The sequence below is a fragment of the Monodelphis domestica genome, chromosome 3, assembly GCF_027887165.1.
Source record: "Monodelphis domestica isolate mMonDom1 chromosome 3, mMonDom1.pri, whole genome shotgun sequence".
Lineage (NCBI taxonomy): Eukaryota > Metazoa > Chordata > Mammalia > Didelphimorphia > Didelphidae > Monodelphis > Monodelphis domestica.
Genome location: NC_077229.1, coordinates 208,074,821 through 208,101,189, shown reverse-complemented (window position 1 = coordinate 208,101,189; position 26,369 = coordinate 208,074,821). Strand labels below are relative to the sequence as shown.

Sequence of the window (26,369 nt, the reverse complement as noted above, 5' to 3'; positions counted from 1 at the left end):
CACTGGAGACTTGCCCTACTTGGAAGACTGATCTAGGACAGTAACAATTATAGCAACCTTTGTAGTGCTTCCCTTTCCCTCTGGCACCTACCTGCGACTCCTCCTTGGATACCAGCCTGGGTCACCTCTGAAGGGCCCTTGCTGAAGTCTGGTAGGTCTGGAGGAACCGGAGGCTTAAAGGGTCATGTTTCCCTCACTCACCTTTGTGGGTCAGGCCATCTGGATGTTGTTGAAATGCTCTGGTCCCACCTTTCTGATAGCAGCAATAAAATGCCAACTGTTTGCTAGATTGAAAATAAACCTCTTTGTTCCTGGGCAATACCCAGAGGTCACGTAAGACATCTCAGCCGTGGTAGCACAGTTTCCAGAAGCTGGCTCCAAATGAGCTTTTCCACTGTTTTACCGGGTCAGAGAAGTTGATACTGCCTCTCTCTAAGCACATAGGTCAGCCAGTCTTGTGCAGCTGAAAAGCAATGAGTAGGTTCGATTTAAAGTTGGGAGTCAGTCAGTCATCAAGAATTTATTAAATGAGTGCCAGATGCTATAAAGGCAATAACATAGTCTGTGTCCTCAAGGAGATCACATTCAGAGAGAGACAACATGCAAACAACTATCTACATATCATCTATATAAAGAGTGTGAATGGAGGCAATCCCAGGGAGGAGGCACTAATGGGGTGAGGGGGGTTGGCAGGGAGGAGGGAGAAAGGCTTCTTGCAGATATGATTTGAGCTTAAGTCTTAGGGGAAGCCAAGAGGAGTCTGAGTTGAGGAGGTGAGGGAGAGAGACAGACAGAGGCAGAGAGAGACAGAGAGAGAGGGAGACAGAGAGACACAGAGATGGGTGATGGGGTTGGGGCAGCCAGGGAAAAGGCAGGGATTTAGAAGAGTGTCTTGGGGGAAGAATAGCAAGGAGGCCAATGTGGCTGGATCAGAAAATATGTGTATAAGACTAAGGTGGAAAAAGACTGCAAAGGTAGTAAGTGACCAGATTGTAAGGGGCTTTCAAAAGTGTGGGTGGGGGGGAGGGGCGCAGCTGGGTGGCTCAGTGGGTAGAGAGCCAGGTCCTGGGTTCTATCTGGTCTCAGATACTTCCTAGCTATGTGAACTGGGCAAGTCACTTAACCCCAATTGCCCAGCCCTTTTTGTTCTTCTTTAGAACCAATCTATAGTATTGATTCTAAGTCAGAAGGTAAAAGTTAAAAGAAAAAAAAAGGTTAAGAGAAGACTTTATAGTTGATCTTGGAGATTTGGGTTCTGGTGTGTTGGTTCCAGCACTAATGCCCTGTATGCCATTGGTTCCAACCTCATTGAGTCATAACTTTGTCATGTATAAAAAGAGGATAATACCAGCCCTACCAACTTCTAAGGGTTATTATGAAGACCAAATGACATAATACAATGTAGAAACCCCTAGAGTAGGAGCTAACCTTTGGACTTCTCCAAATCTTAGTTCTTTCATATGAAAAAAAGATGTTGGATTAGACAATCTCTAATATCTCTTTCAACTCTAATATTCCATGATTAAATAAATCTATCAATAAACAAATATTTAAGTAGCTATGGGGTAGGGACAATGGGCACAGGTGATACATATACAAGAGTCCCTGCCCTCCAGGAGTTTACAGTTTTGCCCAGGGAGATAAGTCCCTATAAAAGCATGGACAAAAAAAAATACCTATAAAATTGAGAACATGTGATTTGGAGGGTAAGGAAGGAGATTAGCACCTGGGAAGTGAGGGAAAAGCTTCATCCAGGAGGCAGCAATTTAGCTGAGCCTCAAAGGAAACTAGAAACTCTGTATGAGGAACAGAAGTAGGCTTGTAAATTTGTAATGCACATGAAGAGTAAAATATAAGAAAGCTGAAGAAGTGGATTGGAGCCATGTTTTGAAGGACTTTAAGTCCTAAACAGAAGTTTATATTTGATCCTAGAGGTTACAGGAAGACTGTAGTTTGTTGAGTAAAGGGCAGCTAGGTGGCTCAGTGGATTGAGAGCCAGGCCAAGGGAGGGGAGGTGTTGGGTTCAAATTTGACCTCAGATACTTCCTAGCTGTGTGACCCTGGGCAAGTCACTTAACCCTCTTTGCCTAGCCCTTACCCCTCTTTTGCCTGGAACCAATACATAGTATTGATTCCAAGATGGAAGGTGAGGATTTTTAAAAAAAAAAGTGATATAGTTGGAGTTGAGCTTTGAGAAAATCACCTTGGCAGCTGCATGGAGGATAGATAGATGGGAATTAGAAGAGTCTTGAATCAAGAAAACCAATTGGAAGGTTACTGAAATAATAGTCCAAGTGAGAGGTGATTCTAATGTAGAAAACAATTTGCAAACCAGAAAGTACTACAGAGTATATGACATTATAAATGCTAAATGGGAAGCTATCCAGATTTAAGGATTCAAGTTTCCAGTTTTCATATATTCTCTGTGCAGGGTAACCTAGGTCAAACTGATCCTTACTTCCTGAATTTGCTTCAGCCCTACACCTCTCTCCCCACTACTGCATCTATTGGGAGGGTATGAATAGGCTTCTATTGAGAGGGAGATTAGTAGGCATTAAAAATATATTAGCATCTAATTAGGGTGCTCTTACTGCTCTAATCAGAAAAGCTGAAAAGAATAAGAAAGGTAGAACTTTGGAGGAAAAATGTAGGCAACCATAAGAATAATTATAGGCTTGCATTTTATACTAGCACCTTGAGGTTTACAGACTGTTTTCTTTCTACCAACCCTGTGAGGTAAGTGTAAGTATTCTTATTTCTTTGGATCAAAGGGATCTTTGGAAGCCACATCAGAGGACCTGGGCCAAAGCTTAGCTTTGCCACTTATTACCTATGAAACCTTTTGCTAACCATTTCTAGTTGGTGGCCCTCAGTTTCCTTATCTCATCCCTTGGAGACCTATGCTTTCTTTGGTTGTAAAATGAGGGAGTTGTGATGTGGGCGATGCTTATTGGGGTCTCATCCAAGGAATTGATTGACAGCTCAAACTGACTCCATTTTAGGAAATAAGCTTTATTATAAGAGAATATAGTAACAGAGTAGCTAGACTACTAGGTTAAGGTAAGGTAGGTAAGCAAAGTAAAAAATGGTAAGCAAACTGGGTAGGAATGCTTTTTATCTTGATTAGTTATTAGGAAAGGGGTCATTTGTTTGGGCAGTTATTGTCCTGTGTTCCCAAGGAACTGTGGTCCATTCTGGTCTGTGTAGCTTTACCCATGATTCCCTCTGCCCGCTTGGGGAGCAAACCACAATGTAAATGGAATGCTTTTATGGTAAATGCTCTGGGACAACTTTAGTACAAATTTTGGGTCCTTCTGCACAGACTCTAAGGAAGGCAGTGAGTGTGGAAATTGAGCATTGTTTGAACTTAGTCCTGTGTGCCTGGGAAACTGAAACACCTGTACTGGCCATCCAGTGATCCCCAACCAAGGACCTAGGTTAAATCTAGAGATTGATGTGAGTTTTCTCATAATTGTGAATCTAAGCAATTCATATGTCTTATATGAAAGTAACCCTACTCTAATCAACTAGTTATAGTTTCCATGTTCCTTTGCTTGCGCATAGCTACTTGGCAGGGTTTGTGGGACATTTCAACCCACCTCATTCCCTACTCCAAATAACACAGGGCCCAGACCTGGATAAGGGATGAAGATCAGTCTTCTGGAATTATTTCTTGCTGACTAGGGGTACAGGACCAGAGATGAACCCAGGGGCCTGTATTATTGGGTGGGATGGGGTTCTTCGCAAGGCTTCTGGAAATGGAAGGCAACAACTGTATCCCGTGGTTGGAGGTGTATTTTTTACTCAGTGGCCACCATCTAGAACAGGGAAAGTCAAGAGGTAACAAATTGAACAAAGTAATTAAACAGGCAAGGACCAAATAGCAAAAGAAGCAATAGTGAAAGCAAAGGGGGTGTGAAGGCATACCACCAGGTGCCCGAGGGGAGGAAGGGCTTAAGGAAGTACCAAAGGGATTCTAGGTTATCCAACAGTTAATAAGTTTTTCTTCCAGGGTCAGAGTCTTGGAGAGCTGGAAGATGGCATTTTGGGGTCCATTGTGGCATTCCAACAGTCTATATGGATGCAAAAAAGAAAACCAAGTATGACATAGCCTAGGAAAGGAAAGAGAATCAATACTATGGATTGGTTCTAAAGAAGAACAAAAAGGGCTGGGCAATTGGGGTTAAGTGACTTGCCCAGTTCACACAGCTGGGAAGTGGCTGAGGCCAGATAGAACCAGGACCTCCCATCCCTGGGCCTGGCTCTCTACCTACTGAGCCACCCAGCTGTGCCGAGCGCCCCGCCCCCCCCCTCCCCCCCCCCCCCCCACACACATTTTTGAAAGCCGATTACAATCTGGTCACTTACTACCTTTGCAGTCTTTTTCCACCTTAGTCTTATACACATGTTTTCTGATCCAGCCACACTGGCCTCCTTGCTGGTTGATTGATAGTAACACTGCGTCTGACCAGTGATAACCCCTGGATTAGTGGAGTTTGGGGAGAGATCTAATTCTGTTTTTCACAAGGAGGTGATGAGGGTGTCATTGTGAGGTAGATGATGAGAGCAGGAACAAGATCCCTTCTGAAATTATTGTGAGATTAATAGCAACCATAACACTGACAATAATAGCACTGAGAACTAGGGCACCTCTAGAGTATGGAATTAACTTGCTCAGTGAGCATGGGAAAATCACTTCCCCATCTAGACTACATTTTTTCATAAAGACTAGATAATTATTTTGGTCAAGTAGAACCAGTGATGGGTTTGAATCTTGAGTTCTGGCTCTCCTATCTATACTTTTGTGACCTTGGTCAAATTACTTCCCCTTTCTAGACCTTAATTAGCTCAGCTATAAAATGAAGATGCTTGGACTAGGTTAAGTCAACAAGGAAAGAGGCAGTGTGTATTAAGTGCCTATTATGTGACAGATACTTTACTAAGCACTTTACAAATATTTATCTCATTTAAGCCTCACAGTAACCCTGGAAGGTAGAGCCTGGTCACAGCAGGAGAAATGTAGGCAGACAGCAGTTAAGTGATTCCTTGGAAACTAGCTAGAAAGTAAGGCTGGATTTAAATTCATTTTCCTGACTGCTCTAAACAGGCTTTTTTGGGGTATCTGTTGTTTCTAGGCATTGTGCCAAGGGATTAAGGCACAAAGAAAGATTAAAAACAAACTAGATGACCCCTCAATTCCCTCCAAGTCTTAACATCCATTGACTTTATTTATTTTGTGACATCATTTGGGATTTTCTTAGCAAAGAGATGAGAGTTTTGCCATTTCTTTCTCCAGTTTATTTTACAGATGGAGAAACTGAGGCCAACAGGGTTAAGTGACTTGTCCAGGGTCACATAGCTAGCAAGTATCTGAAAGGAACATGAATCTTTCTGCCTCTAGGTCTGGCATTCTATATACTATGCTACCTTACTAGTTATTTATCTGACCCTTAGTACTCTTATCTTGTGATATATGCAGTTAAGGATTATTCCTGTCATTTTGTGAATGATGAGAAAATGTAGTTTACACTTCATTTTATTTGAAGACAGAGGCCTAATGGGTTTGAGGGAAGGGTTGGAGAATAGTCAAACATTACTGACATCTCCCTTCCCTCTCCTCTCCTCCCCTCCCTTCCCATCTTTTACCCTATCTTTCTCTCCCCTCCTCACCTCCCCTTCCTTTTCTGTTTCTCCTCCTTCCACCCTTCCTCTCACCTTCCTTCCTTCCTTCCTTCCTTCCTTCCTTCCTTCCTTCCTTCCTTCCTTCCTTCCTTCCTTCCTTCCTTCCTTCCTTCCTTCCTTCCTTCCTTCCTTCCTTCCTTCCTTCCTTCCCCCTTTTCTTTCTTTCTTTCTTTCTTTCTTTCTTTCTTTCTTTCTTCTTTCTTTCTTTCTTTCTTTCTTTCTTTCTTCTTCTTTCTTTCTTTCTTTCTTTCTTTCTTTCTTTCTTTCTTTCTTTCTTTCTTTCTTTCTCTCTTTCTCTTTCTCTCTTTCTCTCTTTCTCTCTTCTCTCTCTTCTCTCTTTCTCTCTTTCTCTCTTCTCTTTCTCTCTTCTTCTTCTTCTCTCCTCTCTCTCTCTCTCTCTCTCTCTCTCTTTCTTTCTTTCTTTCTTTCTTTCTTTCTTTCTTTCTTTCTTTCTTTCTTTCTTTCTTTCTCTCTCTCTCTTTCTCTCTCTTTCTTTCTCTCTCTCTCTCTTTCTCTCTCTTTCTTTCTTTCTTTCTTTCTTTCTTTTTTTCTTTCTTTCTGCACATTGGAACTAGGCCTTTATGTTTGGGCTGGATACATAAGAAACTTGAAAGCACAGTCAGTGCTTGAGGAACTTTTAGAACATGGACACAAACATAAAAACCTAACACGTATGTTTCTACGAATAATTGTTGTTCAGAACTAGTACTTCAGGAGAGGATAAGAGAGGTATCAGGGTCCAAATGATAAGTTGAATTGGGGGTACTTTATCAGCATTATCCTCCGAGCCATCAAGAACTGTAGGGGTCAAGAAATGAGTTAGGGTGACTGGGGGAAGATGAGGGAGAGAGTTTTGTCAAATCCACTTCTGTGTGAGATGGGCGCCTCTAAAAGGTGAGAGACTTGATGGTATGATATCCAGTATGGAACAGCAATAATGTTTTTTAGGACCCACTTGTTGGGGTGGACAGAGACAGCATGTGGTTTTGGGTTTTTTCATCTTTTTTTCACATCTTGAGCTGCTTTGGGAAAGTTTGGGTTTGGCAAAACACAAAATATTTTTTTCCAAAGGCCTAAATCTTTTTTCCCTTCTTCATTTTGTACTCATGTTTATTTGGAGGGAAATAAATGCAATCCATATGTTTCAGATTCCTTCACTTAGTTCTATGCAGCACTATTTTCTCTAGGATCTGTTTGATGTTTAAGAAGCTTTTTGATCTTTTGTCTTAAAAGAAGGAAGCAACATTTTGCCACGAAAGGATATAATACCAGAACCCCAAAGGTCTGCCTTTGCTATAGAACTGAGACATCTGGGGGAAAGCAGATTTGGGACTGGATCCCTTGGGTCTTTCTCAACCTGCTTCTATAAAGCCTCTCATCTTGTGGTGAGAACTAACAGACCCTCTCCTTAGACTTGGCATAAAGGAGGCAAATATATATTTATTTTATCACTGAATCCTATACAACTCCTCAGTCAGAATCATAAATCACAAATGGTTGTGATTTGGGACCTTCTGGACTCAAGAAGGAATGTGTTATATAAAATATTCTAACATGGATTGACCACCTGAAAGGGAAGTTGAGGACTGAGGGAATTTGAGTTGTAGGGTTTAAAGATTAAGATGGGGAAGACATAGAGAAGGTATAGAGACACAGAGACACAGGATATTTCAGCATGGCATTCAGCCTGTCGGTGCTCCTCTGATGGTATGAGAGAGAGCGAATGCTTTACCTCCATGTCAGACCAGGGCAATTTGTTTAACCAATTAGAGCAGTTTTACAGGAGAATTTAGTTCCATACCTCCCTCATCCCTCCAATCATGAGAGTAGTTACTGCTGTCTATCATCTCTGTGGTAAAGGGGAGAGCTAGTCTCTTCTTAACTACAGCTGCAGGGACTATCATATCAGGTCCTTATGGATCTCCATTTGGGGGGAGTGGAGATGATGGGGACCTAACACTCTTCCTGTTTCCTGTAATCCCTGACTTCATTCTAGCTACATAGAGTGGAGAGGATTTTTCTCCAAAGAGCCACTTTTGCTATTTTTCTTCCCTCTTTGAGTATAAGAAGAAATTTTGTGTGTTAGATACAGATGCAGGTTGTAGAGCCATTTGGCTTTAGGCAAAATATCATGCATAAATTAATTTAGCTTGAATAGGATGTGTTGAGAAAGTACCTGCCAGAGGCCCTCATTCTGGACGCCTAACTGAGGTAGGTGACTGCATGTACCCAACAGATCTCATGCTGCTTTTGGCAACACCAGCTAGTCATGAGTAAGCGAATATTCTGTCTCTGCAATGACTTTCTAACCCTGAGTGCATGAAGCTGTGTTAAAGGATTCTGGGAATTCCATGACCACACTGGGAAAATATGATGTTCAAGGCGGGGTGGGGGTGGGGACCCACAATCTTAATATTAATATAAAGCAAAGACCTGCCAGTCCACTCAGTTCCTTCTGTCATTTTCTGGCTCGGTTACTCAGTTAAAGGAGGCTCCATGGTTTAATTTGAACTGTTGTCCTTCTTGATTCATGGAGGCCAGGGGTACAGGGCCATCTCAGACTGTGTGGAATAGAAGATGCAATCTCTTACCAGCTATTTGCAGCCATTTTATTCCAGGGTCACAATTAGAAAAGTGTAATGAGCCATTAATATATCAATGTGTATTTAAAGAGAACAGCATAAATACATATATACTAGAATATCCACATGAATACATATGAATGTGTATGTATGTAAGGCTATATAATCATACATACATACAGAATAATACCCCTATTATTTTATCTTTGTAGATATTGGGAGCCATAAGCAATAGAAAATCTAATCTCTATTCTATAAATTTGTGTGTATTACAGATTATGTGTTTAATATGTTGTGAATATTATATGCATACACACATACATACACCTACCTATGTATTGTAAATGTATGTGTTGTATATATACAGACACACAATAAATAAATATAGTCTTCTTAAGTCTTAGTGCTATGCTAGTGAATTCACCAGGCTGCTGTTCTTTATTGGCAATTCTCATCCGAAGGAAATACACTCTGCTAAAATCCACATCTGAAAAAACTCAGCAGAAAGGACCTTGTCATTGCCAAGCTTTTATATGGATTTAGACATGCTTGCAGGTCAAATCATGTCTTGCAAACTATATTAAAAGCCCAATGTAATTGAGTGAACCTATCAGGTAGAACTTAGCCTGGACTAGAACTGATTAACTGAAACTGAACTAGGCTGATCAGTTTAATGGCATCTGTGTTGGCACTGCTGGATCTCTGCTCATCCTGCAACAACCTAAAGACTTAGGGTTCTTTCTTGAGTCCTCAGTCTCAGCAGCATAGTGTCTCCCTTTCCCCCTGGTATCTTGTACTTATTTTTCCCAGGAATTCTTCATGACTCTCAGCTCAGTCTTCAAGAGTTCTAATTCACTATAGATAGGAAGATTGATAAGGGTGTAAATAGTCAATTTCAAGTAGCTAAAGCAATTTCAAAAGTCTAGAGATAAGACTTATTGACAGCATACAATCTGCCTCAGATCTGGAATTTCAGAGTTGGAAGGAATCTTAGAGAAAATGAAGCTCAACCCAATCATTTTACAGATGAGGAAAATGAGTCTCGGATGAAATGACTTGACCCAATTATATACCATGTAATTATTGGAACAGGTCCTTGAATTCAGGTCCTTTGGCTCCAACATTGTTTCCAGTACACCAGGGGATGACTAACCTTCCTTGTGTCCTGGACCCCTTTAGGTGGTGAAGTCTATGGACTTCTCAAAATGTTTTTGGATGCATAAAATAAAATGAAGAGAATTATAAAGGAAACCAATTATACTGAAATAGTTATAACAATATTAAACAAAAAGTTAATGCACCTCAAATCCTATACTATACTTTGCTGATTCTCTGACCCTGATTGGCCTAGAATTCTTCCAGCTAATTTCTTAAAAAATCTAGAAGACTATAAACTCCCTAAGACCCAGGACTATTTTTTTTTTTCCATTTGACTCTTGTATCCCCTACTCAGAGTAACAGGATTTAGGAAGGGCTGCAGCAAAGATCAAGATTTAATTATTTGAGAATATGACCTTCAACAGACATGTGCAAAGGGGGCAGACCTCTGGGCGGTCCTGGGTTAAGCTAGAACCACCATTGGCACAGGAGAGACATCGACAGAGATTGGTAGATGTGAGAACTGAGGGGAGGGAACTTAGATGGTTGGCTTAAAGATAGGGGGGGTCTGAAGACTGAGGAGGTTGATGCTCTGAAGGAGGGCTGAGAGGAGAGAAGTCCTGGAGGGAGAGCTTCTGGAGAGGTCTTGAAGGAGGCTGTGGAAGGAGAACTCAGGAGGAGTCAGGAGGAGAATTCTCTGGAAACATTTCTTGAAAGGAGGCTCTCTTGAAGGTGAAGCCTGAGGTTGGCATGAGAAGCCTTACCTAGAGAGATCTTGGGTGAGTGATAAAACCCACTGACTGATTTATCTCTTAGGACTGAGGTCTAGGCCTTATTGGCTTGAGGCCCTTCATTCTTATTCCTTTCTTACTTTCTCTCTTTTTCTATTGATTAATCAGTGTATTATAAATTAAATTTCTCTATAAAACCCAGTTGGCTTGGGCATATTCATAAATTGGGAATATATTCCCTGGCAACCATCTTATATTTATATAAAACCAAGACACAGTAGAAAACATATTTCAGTGGTCATAATTGTTATATATTTCCCTTGCTCCCAAACATTTTAATTATCACAGTTTATGGCTCCTACTCTCTTATCTACAACTATTTAACGCTCAAAACTAATTTAAATCTAATCCCCACAATTCCTTGCTCTACTTCCCCAAAATGCTTTGTAATCTCACCTGGGCCAAGATCGAGAAGGTATTTAAGCTGATTCAAAGGCTTTTGAAGGCTCTCTTGACTCTTGGACTTCCATTGTGGGGCAGGCCTGGCTTTTTTCATAATGTAGGTGAGGTTGTGTCTAGGCCACTCTATGGCCTGGACACATGTTCTTATCCTGTATTTTCTTTAATCCTTAATCTTCAATAAACCTCTAAAAATTTATAATACTCCTTGCAGAGAGAAACTAATTTCTACCTGCCTCAGTCTCCCCGTCTCCCCTAAATTTTAATCTTTACAGTAGCCATATTTAAGGGAATGAGGAGACTCTTAACCATAGCACCTGATACCCTGACCTATAGAATAAGTGATCTCTCACCAGTCATAAAGAACTTCAAAAGGAGGATAAGCAAATATTGATGGGGACTAACTAGAATTGTCAAATAAACAATTGAAGAAATAGCCCAGGAGATGTCGTCCTTTAAAAATATCCTCTTTACATTTGTCCGTTGATACTCATGAGAACATCTCGTAAAGTCACCCAAGTCATTATTCTGCTAGGTCCAACAATAACTTCAGGGGTAACCACAGAGTTAATATAGTCCTCATCTCCCAGTATACCTATGACCTCTTGCATTCTCTTTTCTTCCTTAAAGGTATTGGGAAGAATGTCATCTGTGACCGAACAGCTACACCCCTGGATGCCTTCCGGATGATGTCAGCTGCCCACTACTACCCCAAACTCATGAGCATCATGGGCAATGTCCTGCGCTTCCTGCCGGCTTTTGTGCGTATGAAGCAGCTCATTCAGGAAGGTTATGTAGGGGACCTGCTGGTATGTGAGGTTCAGGTACACAGTGGGAGCCTCCTGGGCAAGAAGTACAACTGGAGTTGTGATGACCTGATGGGAGGTGGGGGCCTGCACTCCGTGGGCACTTATATTATTGACCTACTGACCTTCCTCACCAGTCAGAAGGCAGTGAAAGTCCATGGGCTGCTCAAGACTTTCGTGAAGCAGACAGACCACATCAAGGGCATCCGCCAGATCACCAGCGACGACTTCTGTACCTTCCAGATGGTGTTAGAGGGTGGTGTGTGCTGCACTGTGACCCTCAATTTTAATGTGCCAGGAGAATTCAAGCAGGACATAATTGTGGTGGGTTCTGCTGGGCGACTGATGGCAGCTGGCACAGATCTTTATGGCCAGAGGAACAGTGCCCCACAGCAGGAACTCCTGCTCCAGGATGCCACTCCTGTCAGCAACTCTCTTCTGCCAGAGAAAGCCTTTAGTGACATCCCCTCACCGTACCTACGGGGTACCATCAAAATGATGCAGGCAGTACGGCAGGCTTTCCAGGACCAGGAAGACCGACGGACCTGGGATGGGCGGCCCCTCACCATGGCTGCCACCTTTGATGACTGCCTCTATGCTCTGTGTGTGGTAGACACTATCAAACGGTCTAGCCAAACAGGGGAGTGGCAGAACATTACCATTATGACTGAGGAGCCAGAGCTGAGCCCTGCCTACCTGATTAGCGAGGCCATGCGCAGGAGCAGGATGTCTCTATATTGCTAGCATGGGTTAGGGACAGGAGTGATATAGGAAATTTGGGGATGACTGGGGGCAGTGACTTAAGGGAGGTGGGGAAAGAATGTAGCTGAATACTTTTGGGAAGGGTGGAGAAAATAAAATTCCTTCTTTGCTGTAAAAAAGAAAACCCAAGGGTTTGTGGGAAGTGGACCCCAAAAGGGATTCTTTGTGGGCATGAACTAACCACAAGAGGATTCAGAGTCCTGAGCTGCACACGTCTGGTCAGCAGCCAGTAGTACTAGCTGGCTAAGTTCTCAGTGGAAATTCCTATGTGGTTTTTCTGCCTCTTTTGCTTTTGTATTTACTGTGAAAGAGAGAGGGCTTCTCCCCCCCCCCCCCCCCCCTTTACCCTTCTCTGCCCTCTCTCTGTATCACTTTTCTCTACATGTGGCTCTACATCCCACATATACATCCCTCCCAGTTTTCCTCCCCAGCCACATGGTGCTGTTAGATCAGGCTGCATTCAATGGTTAGCTCTGTTTGCTGCTGGCATGAATGGCCTTCCTTCCCCATACCCGATCCTGGCACCATGTGGTCCTGCAATCTTCTGCTATGTCCATTTTTCTCTAGAGGAAAAGGTTGTGCAGAATGAGTGTGAGTGTATGGGTGTGTGTGTGAGAGAGAGAGAGACAGACAGAGAGAGAATAGAGGAGTGTAAGGGGATTGTCAAGTATGATGATTTGGAGGCTGGGCAGCCATTTTTTAGATTATTTCTAGTGTTTGAAAGAGAGAGCATCCCAAACCTATGCTGTAGGGAAGAGTATAGCTTTTCTGGATGAGCCCTTTCCACTCACAGTCTGCTTCTAGGTTGTCAGTGAGGGTCCTTTCAAAAATTAGCTACACCATTTTTTTCCTGTTACTCTGATAACTTGATAGGAGCATCATGGATGAGAAGCAGAAAGTAGGGCTCCCTTTGTTTTCTTTAAACAAAGTTGGGTTAGGAGACAGGGTAGAATTGAACAAGTCATCCGAATCCATCAACAGTTTGAATAACTATATTGAAACCTCCCTATAAACTCATTAGATTTTAATACAAGTTTGGACTAGGATTATAGGTAACAAAGAGAACATTAAGTTTCTCTAATATGCTTTTTTCTGCCAAGGTGGCTACACAGCTCAAATCCCAAGTGTATGTAGTATTATATAGCACCCAGTGAGGTCCAGGTCTGCTTAGCTGATAGCCCATCTGCTCTTGGTACAGAATGAGCAAAAATGGGTGGCTTGACATGGTAGGTATAACAGCTAGACTCAACTTAAAAATCACAATACTTATGGAATTGTTTTTGAACTATATCAAACCTCTCTCTATTCATTTAGAAAAGTGAAGAAAAAAATATTCCAGAAAAGTTGCTCGGATTTTTTCCCCTCAGGCTTGAAAGAGAAAGACCTGGTTAGTCCCCCCTATCTTTCTAAAAAGAATCCTTTCTTCTCTACCTCCTTTTCTTTGATACTAGGATCCAGGTCAGCACCTGATAGATTTTTGGTTATGGCCTTTTATAATGCAATCAAAGGGCACACTTTTCAAGGTTTCCTTAGTTTGATGGGGTTTGATCCCTCTGATTTAGAACTACCCCCTTCAAAACTCCCCTTCCTTGGACAAATTACTTAGCTTCTCTGTGCCTCCATTTTCTAATCTGTAAAAGGAGGGTGTTGGACAAAATGACCTCTATGGTCCCTTCCAGCTCTAAATCTGTGATTTATACTGGGTTGACAGTATAAAGTCATTGATATTGTGTTGCTTTCCTCTCTGTCACAGACCCATGCTGAGGGAAAGCAGCTGACCTTTATTGGGGATGGTAAGAACTTTGAGCTACTTCTCAGTTCACTAAAAGTAAGATTAGAAGACATTTCTAGAAGGCATCTGGTACAGCCCATTGCAATTAGAGAGATGCATATTTAAAATGACTGGGATCATTAGCTTCTTTTCTTCCCCCTGACTCCCTACCACAGAGGATCCCTGGGCTTCTATAGTATATTCATTCAATTATTTAAAATGCCACTGGAAATATCCTCCAGTTTCCACTTAAAAGGATTAAACTTGAGTATCATCCAGGTTGAAACAATTCACCCTCTCTGCTAGGGACCTAACTGTAGCATCCTTTGTATTTTAGTCAATGACTTAAAGCCATTATGTAAGGAGTACCAGGATCTCACTAAAGTAGCTTCAAAATAGGAAATTTGGTAGAATTTAGAAGTCTCAGCAGTGCCATTTCTTTGAGGCAATTACTCATGGCTGGACTTCTCATCCTTCTTTTCCTCGATTTTAGTGATAGGGAAGGGGTTATTAGAATGCTAGCATTTGAGTAAATAGATTCTGTTCCTGAGTGAAAAGGTGTTTAAATCCCAGCCTAGTTGAAAAGAGATGGTTGTCAGCAGGGAGAGAGAGAGAGGTAAGGGCAAACTGGGCTACTCTTTTTGTTTCAAAATTCCAAGTCACATGCTAAAATTAGGAAAAGTCTTGGTAACTCCCTATAACACTAGGGAGATTTTTTTTCCCCAAAGCGTTTATAGTAGAAATTTAGGGTCCTTTTTGGTAGCCTCTGAGTGCCCCTTTGAAGACAGGCTGTAAAAGGAATGTGTATTTTCTAGTTAAGAAAACACAGAAGTGGACATTTTAACTTGGCAAATCCCAAAGAGTGGCTTCTGGAATGCCTTTGGTACATGTATAGGAAAGAGAAATGACTAAAGGTAGTATGGCTCTTTTAGTTAAGTCAATAAAAACCAACATGACTCAGTTCTCAGGCCTTAACTTCTGCTCCAGTGCCAACAGAGTCATACTTTTGGCAGATAGAGAAGAAATAAGTAATGGTTTTTAAAAAGATTTATATTAAATCTGGCTTCAAATACTTTCTAGCTGTGTGTGACCCTGGGCAAGTCACTGAACCCCAGTTTTCTAGTCCATACTGCTCTTCTGTTTTGGAACTGATACTTAGTATTGATTCTAAGATGAAAGATGAGTCTTTTTTTTTTTTAAAGATTTGTATGGATATCTCTTGTTTTCATATTGCTTAGATTTCTCCCCCTGTATTTCTCTTTTTCCTTCTCCCAGAGACACATCCCTTATAATAGTGATTTTTAAATAAAGGGAAAAAGGAAGAAGAAAAAAATTCAATAAAACAGACCAATATGTTTTTTGAAATCTGATGTTATATGTAAAGTTCCACATCATGGATCTCAAACTCATAAAAAAGAATCTGGGGGAGGTCTCTGCCCATATTTTCAAATTTCCTGGCATGCTGGAACTAGAATCCCAGAGGCTATTGGGGCATCTGGTAAACCTGAATTGTCCCAGCAATTGCTGACCTTTTTCTGCCTGTTTGCAGTGTTACCAGAGGAATTACCAGGGGAAGGAAGCTACCCTTCCATTTTGCTTAAAATTCTGCTCCCGGTTGCTCTGCTGATTTGCCCCTGCCCAGTTAGGAACTATGAAATAATACAAAAAAATTTATCTCCAGATATTTTATGGAAAGAAATATAGGAGATTCTGCTACTAAGACTGCGAAGACTTCATTAAAGTACCAGTGCATTTATGGGCAGGACACCCATAAATTCCCTGACTGAGGGAACTGGGCTAATCCTGCTAGCACCAAGCTCAGGATGATGGGATGTCCCTGATGGGACTCCTCAATGATTCTTGAAGATCATAGAATGTCAGTTGGAAAAAACTTCTCAGGTTATCTAATCCAAACCATACTAAAGGTATTACATCTGCAGCAAGCTTTTCAATCTCTAGCTGAAGACATTCAGAAATGGAGAACTTACTACTTCCTAACCCAGTCAATTTGATTTTTAGATCGCTTTACTTACTAGTTTTTCACTTGGAGTGAAACTAAAGCTTTCTCTTCTATACCTTCTGCCCATCACTTCTAGTTTCATGGCCCATCCCTCTCCTTTACTCACTTTTTTTTCCCAGGAAATCTATTCCCAGTTACTTTAACCATGATTTTGAATTCCCTTTACTAGTCACTCTTCTCTGGGTGCATTCCAGACTAATAGCATTCCTAAAATGTGACACTTATAAATAACAATATTAGAGATAAGATCTGAATAGAGCAAAATGAAACTTGCCTATCTTGTTCTGAACACCATATTTCTAGTAGTATGGTATAATAGTACATTGATTTTTTTTTTTTTGGTTGTCATGTCACACTGTTGACTCATATTGAGTTTGAGGTATACTAAAACACATTCATTTTTTTCCATGAGCTATTATCTAGCCATCTTATTCTTAGGCAAATTAATTTTGAAATTTTGTATCCGATTATAGGAGTTTGCATATATCACTTTAAAATTTTATATGAACTAATTTGGCCCTTTGCTCAAGCTTGTCAGGATCTTTTTGGATCCTGGACTCAGCATCTAATGTATTTTTTTTAAACATTTTCCTTCTGTCTTAGAATCAATACTGAATATTAGTTCCAAGGCAAAAGAATGATAAGGGATAGGCAATTGAGTTTAAGTTATTTGCCCAGGGTCACACAGTTAGACAGTTATCTGAGGCCAGATTTGAACCCAGGACCTCCGGTTTCCAGGCCTGGCTCTCTATCCATTCAGCTACCTAGTTGCCTCTAATATATTTTCTATTTCCTTCAAATTCATATCTCATGAAAATTTGATTTATATAACATCTGTGCCTTCATTCAGGTCACTGACAAAAATGTTAAGTAGAATGGGGCCAAGGACAAAGCTCTGGAATACTACTGAAGACCTCTATGCTCTGCCATTCTTCCCTTTGGGGTGGGGCTCAGCCTTCATTCAGGTAGCCAAATGTCTGATTTTCAGCCAAGATCTTTCTACTTTGTCTTGCTGATATTACAATAGGCTTTACCAAATGCCTTGCTGGACCCAGTGAGATGTGATGTGCAAAGCAATCCTCACAGCACTATATAAATGCTAGATGATAAATTACTAATGTCTATCTGATCTTCCACTCAGCTACTAGTTGAATAACCAAAAAGGGTAATGAGGTTATTCTGACCTGACTTGCTCTTAGTGAACCTTTGCTGCTTTCTAGTGATTACCCTTTTCTACATCAGTCAGATCAATTCATTTCTCCACTCGGTAGAAGGCAACCTTCCATTTGGTTTATTCAACCTTTTGGAATGGATGTTGATAGCAGTTAAGTAGGCAAAGGTAGCATGGTCAGTTCAGAGCTAGAAGAGATCTGGAAAGTCAACTAGTCTAACTCTCTCCTTTGAGTCATCATTGATGCTCATTGGTAGGAAGTGGTAGAAATAGGATTTGGGCTTGAGGTTTCTGATTTCACATCCCTTCCTCTTCTCTCATATTTTGATGTGTCTCAGGAATATAGCATTTTATCAGTGGCTTCTTTTACTGGAGCAAAGATCCCTCTCTTTTCCTGATGACTTGATGAGAATATTTTCCTGCCTGCTCATATCTGAGTAATTAAGGTCTCTCTCTACTAAACTGTGACACCCGTCCTCCTGTTTTATAGGATGCAGTGCTTGATGTTGGGCCAAAACAGTATTGAACTGCAAAAAGAAAGCTTTTCCCCCTTTCAGAATGGAAATGTCACTCCCTTTAAAATCTTCCTTTCTGAGTTAATTTTGATTGCAGGCTATGCAAGAAACCACAGAGCTAAGTGTTTTCCAAAAACTCATGACTGACTTATTAGATCCTTTTTTCTTATTTTCTGGCTTGCTCTGGTTTAAATATAATAAGGGGATAAAAAAATCTTGTCTCAGTAAATGGCACTTGTTGTATTCATTTGTATATGTACCCAAAGCCCAAGCCCTGGGAAAATTTGCCTTACCCTAGATCTTTTTTTTTGTTATTAAACCCTTACCCCCAGTCTTAGAATCAATACTATGTATTGGTCCCAAGGCAGAAGAATGGTAAGGGCTGGGTAATAGGGGTTAAGTGACTTGTCCAGGGTCACATAGCTAGGAAATGTCTGAAGCCACTTTTGAACCCCAGACCTCCCATCTCTAGACCTGGCTCTCAATCCTCTGAGCCACTTTGCTGCTTCCCTTGTCTGGAATCTTATCATAAAACTATCACATACATTTTTTTTGCTCCATTATTTTTTTCCTTAAAAATTTTCCCAATTACATATAGAAACAATTTTTGACAATTGTTTTCTAACATTTCATGAGTCAGATTCTCTCCCTCATTCTCTCTCCTTGAGGTAGTAAATAGTCTGAAAGAAGTTATTATAGTACTTTCCTGCAGTTCCTGTTTCCATATTTCCCATATCGTGACAAGATATATTAAAAAAAAAACATAAAAAAGACATACCATAAAAAACTCATGAAGTGAAAGATAGCATGCTTTGATCTGCAATCAGATTCCATTAGTTCCTTTTTTGGATATAGCATAATATTCTAACCAGTAGCTGTGTCCTGCATGGATGTTCAACAGGGCTTAAACCCATTGGGATCTATCATAAGATAAGATCATAGACAATTAGAGCTGGAATGGACCTTCAAATTAATTTTGTCTTTCCCTTTCAATTTACAAATGAAAAACTGAGGCTTAAGAAAATGAAGTCATGGGGGCAGCTGGGTGGCTCAGTAGATTGAGAGCCAGGCCTAGAGATGGGAGGTCCTAGGTTCAAATCTGGCCTCAGACACTTCCCAGCTGTGTGACCTTGGGCAAGTCACTTGACCCCCATTGCCTAGCCCTTACCACTCTTCTGCCTTGGAGCCAATACACAATATTGACTCCAAGATGGAAGGTAAGGGTTTTTAAAAAAGAGAAAAAAAAGAAAATGAAGTCATTTGTCCAAAGGTTTAAAACTTATTAGTATCAGGACTGATGCTGGAACTTGGCTCTATTGACTTCCAGTTCAAAATTCTTTGAAGTCTAATATTGCTTTTCTGATCTGGTCAGTGTCTTTGTAGTCATGGAGCAAAAAGATTGAGGGGGGTGGTAGTGACCATCAGAGGAGAAGGCAAATCTGCTTGCTGAGAGCAGGAAAAAAAAAAAGATATATCTATATCATGATAATGAGATTTTGTCATTGAAAAGGATTCCTTTCCCAAGTTCAATATCAAGAAATTGAACCCAAGAAAATAAAATGATTTACTTAAGGTCACTTAGATATTGAATGGAAGAACCAGAATTTGAACACAAGGCGTCAGTCCCCTTCTGTAATTTCTTTCACCTTATCATTTTGCTTCCCTAAAAAGTTGCCTGTAAAACACGTTTTAGCTAAATAATACTTTACAGTTAGAGCTGAAAAGAACCTGAGAGTTCAGCTGGATCCACCTCTTCAATTTGTAAATGAGGGAAATCGAGGCCCAGGGAAATTGAATAATCACTTGTTTCCAAAGTCACACAGACAGTAATCAAATGTAGGGTCTGAACCCAGGACTTTGAACAGCAGAACAACTATTTTGAGACCCAGTCTTGCCACTTACTGAATGTGCTAAAGTTGGCTTACTTCTCTGGGTCTCAATTTTCTCATCATAAAATTAAAGTATTGAAGTTTTTGCATTCTATGTTTTTACATTGGATGTCTCCCCAGGATGCCACTTTTTTTTTTTAAGTCCACAACTGAAAATGTCATTTTTTGGTATACTTACTTTTTTCTTAGAAAAGAAGGAGCAGTGAAGGTCTGTGGTAAGATCCCATAGGAGCACTGCAACTCCACAATCTGGAACTTTTTTGTTTGTTTGTTTCCCACAAGTCTAGAAAGGTGCAAAGGTCTCAAGATTGGGAGCTGATTTTCACCATCCTAGGCTTTCATTAGGGATAGATAGGTGAGTTGGCCAGTGACTTGTCATCTATCATGGACAAATTAGAGGAGGCTTTGTCTTCATTTACATATATATATAAAAAGAAATTTACATAAACACATTTATATATATAAATAAATTTATACACACATCATTATCTTCTGTCTTAGAATCAATACTATGTATGAGTTCTAGGACAGAAAATTGGTAAAGGCTAGGCAATTGGGGTTAAGTGACTTGCCTAGTCACACAGCTAGGAAGTATCTGAGGTCAAATTTAAACCCCAAACTTCCTGCCTCCAGCCTGGCTCTATCCATTGGGCCACCTAGCAGCCCCTGCAGCCATTAAGTTTAGTAAGAGTGCTTTAATTTGTTTAAAAAGAAATGAGGACAAAAGAAATGAGGGGGAGGGGCCTCTGAAATTAAATCCACATTACATGCTAAGTAATTAAATCTATTAAGACTGGATGTGAAAAATAGAGACCTGCTCTCTTCCAAACAAATTAATTTTTTTTTTCCGAATAGCTCTGTCAGTTGTGGACAGTTTAGCCCTTTCCTGAAGTTTAGCACTGTATCTGTTGTATTTTCCTCCCCGTCCCCTGACTCCCAGAATAAAGGGGAATAAGAACACAGTGTATTCAGAGGTTTGGGGTGGAGGTGGGGCTGATGGGGAGTGGTGGGGGCTGGGAGTATTGGTTCAGTAATCAAACCAGACGGATACAATCTTAAACCTGCATACAGGAGTTTGGGGGTTTGATTCGGCCGCCCTTCTCCTCAGCCCACTCTTGTGCTGATCTCTCTGGGTGACCCTCTTTCCGCTTCCTCTCTCTACGCCTTCCAGCCCAACCGTGGAGAGCTAAGCTGCCGAATGAATCAGCCGCCCTCCATCCTTAGCCTTGCTCCAAAGCAGCCTTTAGTCCCCGGTTTGGCCCGCCTGGCAGGATGAGGAGGAATTTCTGATCCGGCCGGCTAGTTCCCAGTGATGGGAAGATAATAAGAGCAAGTGAGCACCCCCCGCCCCGGCCTTTTCACTCATCCATCCCCTTTCCTTGACACCTCTGTCATTAACGCGCCAGGTGCCTTGTCCTGGGGAAGGACTCCGCCCCTTGCAGTTTTTCGTGCCGAATGCTGCCTGGTGCTTTTTCTAGTGCTGCCTTTGTTCGTGTTGGCTTTCATTTCTTTCCTTTCCGACTGACCTCGCGTTCTCGTTGCTGTATCATTGTGGAGTATGTATTTATTGTGTTTTACATACCTGAAGATATTATATGTGTACAAATACGAAGTTATATATAAATGAAAAATGTCAACGCATGAGCATATGTACAGTAGATATTTTAAAGAGCTATTTATCAAAAAGTGTGTTATAAAGTAAACAGAGTCTATATTTTATATATTATGTAGATAGCAAAAAAAAAAATAGCATTTAAGTTATAGAAGAGGGATTTTTTTCCTTTGGGTAGCAGAAAAGGACAATGAATGTGGCCATTTTTGGTGTTTTGAGTCTTAGGATTCTCATGTTTTAGCAGCCAGACCGCTAGGAGAGGAAGCTTTTCTTCCCTACCTGGCCTCGTAGGGGCCACTAGCCCGGTTTCTAGGAGGGGCTCCCTTGGCATTGCTCTGGGAAATGTTGTTTGCCTCACTCAGCCACCTGGTATGTGATGCATAAAACATGGTTTCCGGCTGTTCTACATGTTTGCATTGATGGGATAAGGGAACTCAAAGTGGCAAATAAAGACATAAAAGAAGAATGTAATTCCAGCTGTTTTCCTTTCTTCTACATTACATGCTCTTCCCCCCACTCCCCAACCCCCAACCCCCAACCCCCAGCAGAACTTGCCATCTGCACTGGCGCCACAGAATTCTCTCCAGCTGCACTTGGTGAGTCGGTTACCTGGTCAGCCTAGGGCTGTGTGATAATCATTCTGAGGGGAGGAAACAGGGAATGGGAGTCTGTGTGTGTCAGCAGTGACTAACAAAGCCCGGCATCATGAATCACTTAGGGATCCTTGAATTTCAACTTACATACAGAACATTAGACCTGCAAGGAAGATCACTAAGTCCTTCCCTCATTTAATAGATGAGGAAACTGGGGCTCAAAAAAAAGCAAAGGGACCTCCCTGAGGTCACACAGGTAGTAAATGGCAAAACTGGATTTGAACAGGTTCTCTGACTCTAATTTCAGTGTTCCTCCCCCTATACAAGTGTCTCCATGCCCTCTTATGATCCTATAAGCATGTTGGCTGTTTATACATTACTTGTTATTTGTCAGAGGCTAGTCTATTTTGGACTAGCCCCTTTGGATTAAGGCTGAGACCAATTTAGTCCAAGACTGTCCCCAGAGAGAATCTGGACTTCTTTTGAGAATTCCTGAGAGCTGAATTAACTCTGGACCTTCCTAAGGATACAGATTCCAGTCTATAGGTGAGATCTAATTTATCCAGGAAACCTTCTGGACTACCTAATGGTGACAATTTTAAGAGGATGTCCTCAAACTGATCCTATCCCTTCAGGGTCCACCAACATAAACCAGAGCTACCTACTCAGTTAATCATAATTCAATTAGATAATTCAAATAATAATCCATCATAGAGTATGTGGCTGACACTTGATGGGTCTATAACTTTAAGAGAAACATGATCATTCAACTGGCTACATTTTCCTGTCCTCTGTTAGAGGATGGTAAAAAGACAAGAAACTAGCAGTACAGAGTTTAGGATGAGGAGTACATTCTGGAATCCTATCTGTTAATCAAAACTCAAATGGCCACAAATTCTTGAGAGAAAACTTTGAAAAAAAATTTAATGTTTAATGATGGGAAGTAGGAAAGAGAACCTTTGGGGGTGAATGGAATGTTGAGAGATCTACAGGTGCATAAGGCAGGAACAACAGTTGGAAATTGGACAAAGACTTCTGGGAAATTCTCCTGAGGAGGGGGTCTTGAGTTCTGGGACACAGAAGGAAATGGAAGGAGTAGCTGTTTCTCTGGGCCATTCACCTTTGGAGATTTCTGTCACAGACAGAAATCTCAACATCACTGGTTCCTGTTACAGAACTGAATTTTTCTGAAAACTTTCATTTCATGAACTATTGAGATACCCGACTCAAATTGTTGAGCAGTGCTCTCTGCCCCTTTCTACCTCTCCCCTGCCTTACAAGAAGACCTCTTTAATTCTATAATTATATTATTTAGAAATATAGATTTAGGATAGATTTGGGTAAGGGAAGGTGAACTTTGAGAAGTGGCAAATTCTGCCCACTCAGAGGATGGACCTTTGAACAGGAATTTCAGACATTAGGGTGACCTACAAACCCCTAACCTAGACTTACTTCTCCTTTACCCCAGTTCACAATTAAAACACATTGAGCAGTCAGCGAATTCAATCTTATATATTTACATCAAGGGAACAAGCTCATTGACAGACTCCATTTTGCTGCCAGCTTTCCAGAAGACACCAAGGGAAGGCTTGTGAGTGCCCCAAAGTAGCATGTATCCAGATTGGGGTTCCACATACCTCTCCTTGTAGAGAAGACTTCCCCGCTGCCTTTGAGGGCCAGCAAGGCCATCAAAGGGCAATCCTTCACCAAGGGGAGATCTTCATTGTGTCTCCCTTAAGTAATCAGGGACTCCTGTAAGGGGGTGGTGAGGGAAGCCATTTTATCAACCCTTTTCTCACTGCCATCAACCCTCATTGTCCATCTAAAGAGTCCCCAAAATTACAAATGTTACTATTTTTCCCCAGTTAACAAGCATTTGTTTTCTCTCTCCTACATCCTCCTCCTTCCAACTGAACAACAACAAAAAAGAAAAACTCTATATCAAATATGTATAATCAAGCAAAAGAAATGCCCATATTGATCATGTCCAAAACCGAACATCTCAGTCTTCATTTCTAGCTTATCACTTCTCTGTCAGTAGGTGCAAAGCAGCATGCTTCATTTCCAGCCCCCTTGAATCAGGGTTTGTCATGGCATTGCTCAGTTCTCGAATCTTTGAAACCTATTTTAATTTGTTTTTGCTATTGTACTAATTGTTCACCTAGTTTTAGTCGCATCTCTATACCAGTTGATAAAAGGTCTTCCCAGTTTCTCCTGAAACTGACCATTTTGTCACTTCTTGTGGAGCAATAATATGCCCTCATATTCACATACCATGATTTGGTTATCCATTTCCCAATGGGAGAGCAACCCCTTAGTTTCCAGAGATTTTTGGCTACTACATAGATAATTACAAAAATATTTTTTAATATGTGGGTCCTATTCTTATTTTGATCTTGTTGGGGTCATAAAAGATAACTTTTAGAGGCATCATAATGTTTTCAAAGCACTTTTGTCTTCCCTTGAGTGTATTAAAATAGAGCATTTGTCAATAGATAGAATTTTAGAGTAATTTTTAGGAGAATAAAATCCTATTTACCTTAAATGGGTTTTCTTTCTTTTGGCAATGAAGCAAATAATTAATTAGAGAGCATCAGAACATAAAAAAGATCTTTCTCATATCTCAAATTGTTATTTACCTCAAACTCTTAAAAAATAATCAAAAATGACATAAGTATAGTCTTATGTTGCATGCTTCTTTACAGGAGGGCCTGACATTAATCTCCTATCTAGATTTTCAACAAAACCAATCATGTATATGACCTGCAGCTAAACACATCCTTCTCCTCCAGAGTAAACCTAAGCAAGGTCAGGTTAGAAGGGATCCAAGACTTCATTGGTTTATGTATTCCTTTCTTTAGTTTAAAACGGAATCCCTTTAGACTTTCTTATCCTGGAGGAATAGAAACAGTCAGGTACAGGGTATTTGTAGTCTAAAGAGCTGGGCTCAAATTAAAGCACTGTCCTGAGTTTAAATCACAGCTCTATCTGTGGGCAGACTACTTTCCTTTCTGAATCTTAATAATTATCTAAAAAATGAGATTAGACAAAATGAGATTGAATTTTGAGCTCTTTCCCAGCTCTAAATCTTTGACTCTATGATTATCCTTTTTTCTCCCCAACAAATCTTCCACAGGTGACCTGCCCAACATACTACAGCCCTTTCTCTGGCTCTGATAGTATTTTTGATGTTCCAGTGACTTGAGTTTTCTATCTGTTCTCTCTCATTCTCAACAAATGAGCCCACCTTTTTTCATCATGATCGTAGTATCTATCTTTAAATGCTTTATGACACTTCCCTATGTAAAATGATGTCATTTACCTGGTTTATTTTTGCCTTAGTGATTATAACAAGGCCTGACACACAACTAAAGATTGACATTTCTTATTAATTTCATTTTTTAGAGAGAGCTCTTAATGTGTATTAAAACACCCACCACCCCCCAACAACCTACACTTTACTTTTTGTTTCCAGATAAGCTTTGAGGAGGCCCATACCATTTTCTCATACTTTTTTGTAAATTCTTATAACATTCACAGAGACACGGGAAGATGTTCAAGTTCTCAGGCCTGGTAGATTTAATGATTTGGGCTATTTTCTATCTTATATAAGAAATACCTGTACAGAACATTATAAACTATTCAATCTTATACCATCAAAAACTGTCATTTTTTTCTTTCTTTGTAAACCAGGGATAATCACAGCTTCTATTAGCTCATAGCCATGTTGTAAATTATGTATTACAAAAAGTCTTAGAACTCTTGATTAAAAAATAATGGATGATATTTTGTGTCTTGCCTTGCATGTACTTCACATTATTTGTCTGCCCAAATGAAAGAAAATATCTTTAGACTCTGCACATTTTTTTCTACCCCTTAAGATACATTCTCTTTTTTTCCACTCACATAGCCTACAACCCTAGTCCAGACCCTTATTATCCTTACCTTAGGCTTGCCTCTATGGGCTTCTAACTTCTCTTCCTGCCTCAAGTTTCCCTTCACTCCAATCCATTCTCTAATAGGCTATCATGGGGATTTTCTAAAGTGCTGGTCTGCTCATTTAACCTCCTAGCCCTAGGAACTCCAGGAGCTCCATGTTGCTTCTTGTGGTAGAGGCATGGAGAAAGAGAGAGGACTTGTAAGCCAAGATACAAGAAACAAGCTGGGGACCTGACCTGCCTGTCAATCAAGAGGAAGGTTCCAAATGGAATGTTCCCAGGAGTGGCAGTTGGGGGTTTCTGACCACAGAGAGGAGAAGAAGCAGAAACTTGGCTTTTGAGTTGGTTGTCTCTCTGAGAGTTAAGCTGGCCAGGAGAAACTGAGAGACTTTGGATGTGAAGAAGAAAGAAAATTTCAAACAGCTGTTATTCTCCATCTCTCTAACTGTCTTAGAGTCACAGTTTGTGACTGGACTACTTTCTCAAACCCTCAAATTCTCCCTCATTTTACATTAGGGACATCCTCATCTCTCTTACCTCAGTTTCCTATCCTGTTATCCCAATAAATCCCTTGACTTGAAAAAGGAAAAGAAAAGAATATCTATATAGTTTCCTCAAGGGGGGGAGGGAAGAAACCAAAGGCTTCAAGAAGCACTGGGAGGTGAGGGAGGCAGGAAGGAGAGGGTTGGAGAAGGGAGGGAGTGAAGGGGGAGGAGATAAGGAGGATATACTTATCCCGC

At 40.7% G+C, this 26,369-nt stretch overlaps 1 protein-coding gene across 2 annotated transcripts in view; it reads left to right on the top strand.

Annotated features, from left to right (window-relative positions):
- Positions 1–21,569, top strand: part of GFOD1 (Gfo/Idh/MocA-like oxidoreductase domain containing 1) — a 152,234-nt gene extending 130,665 nt beyond the window's left edge. For both annotated transcript variants that reach the window (XM_001367114.4, XM_007487928.3), the window contains exon 2: positions 11,183–21,569. In XM_001367114.4, the coding sequence (XP_001367151.1) occupies positions 11,183–12,102 (920 nt within the window). In that variant the 3' untranslated portion in view covers positions 12,103–21,569. The remainder of the gene's footprint in view (positions 1–11,182) is intronic.
- The last annotated feature ends 4,800 nt before the right edge of the window (positions 21,570–26,369 follow it).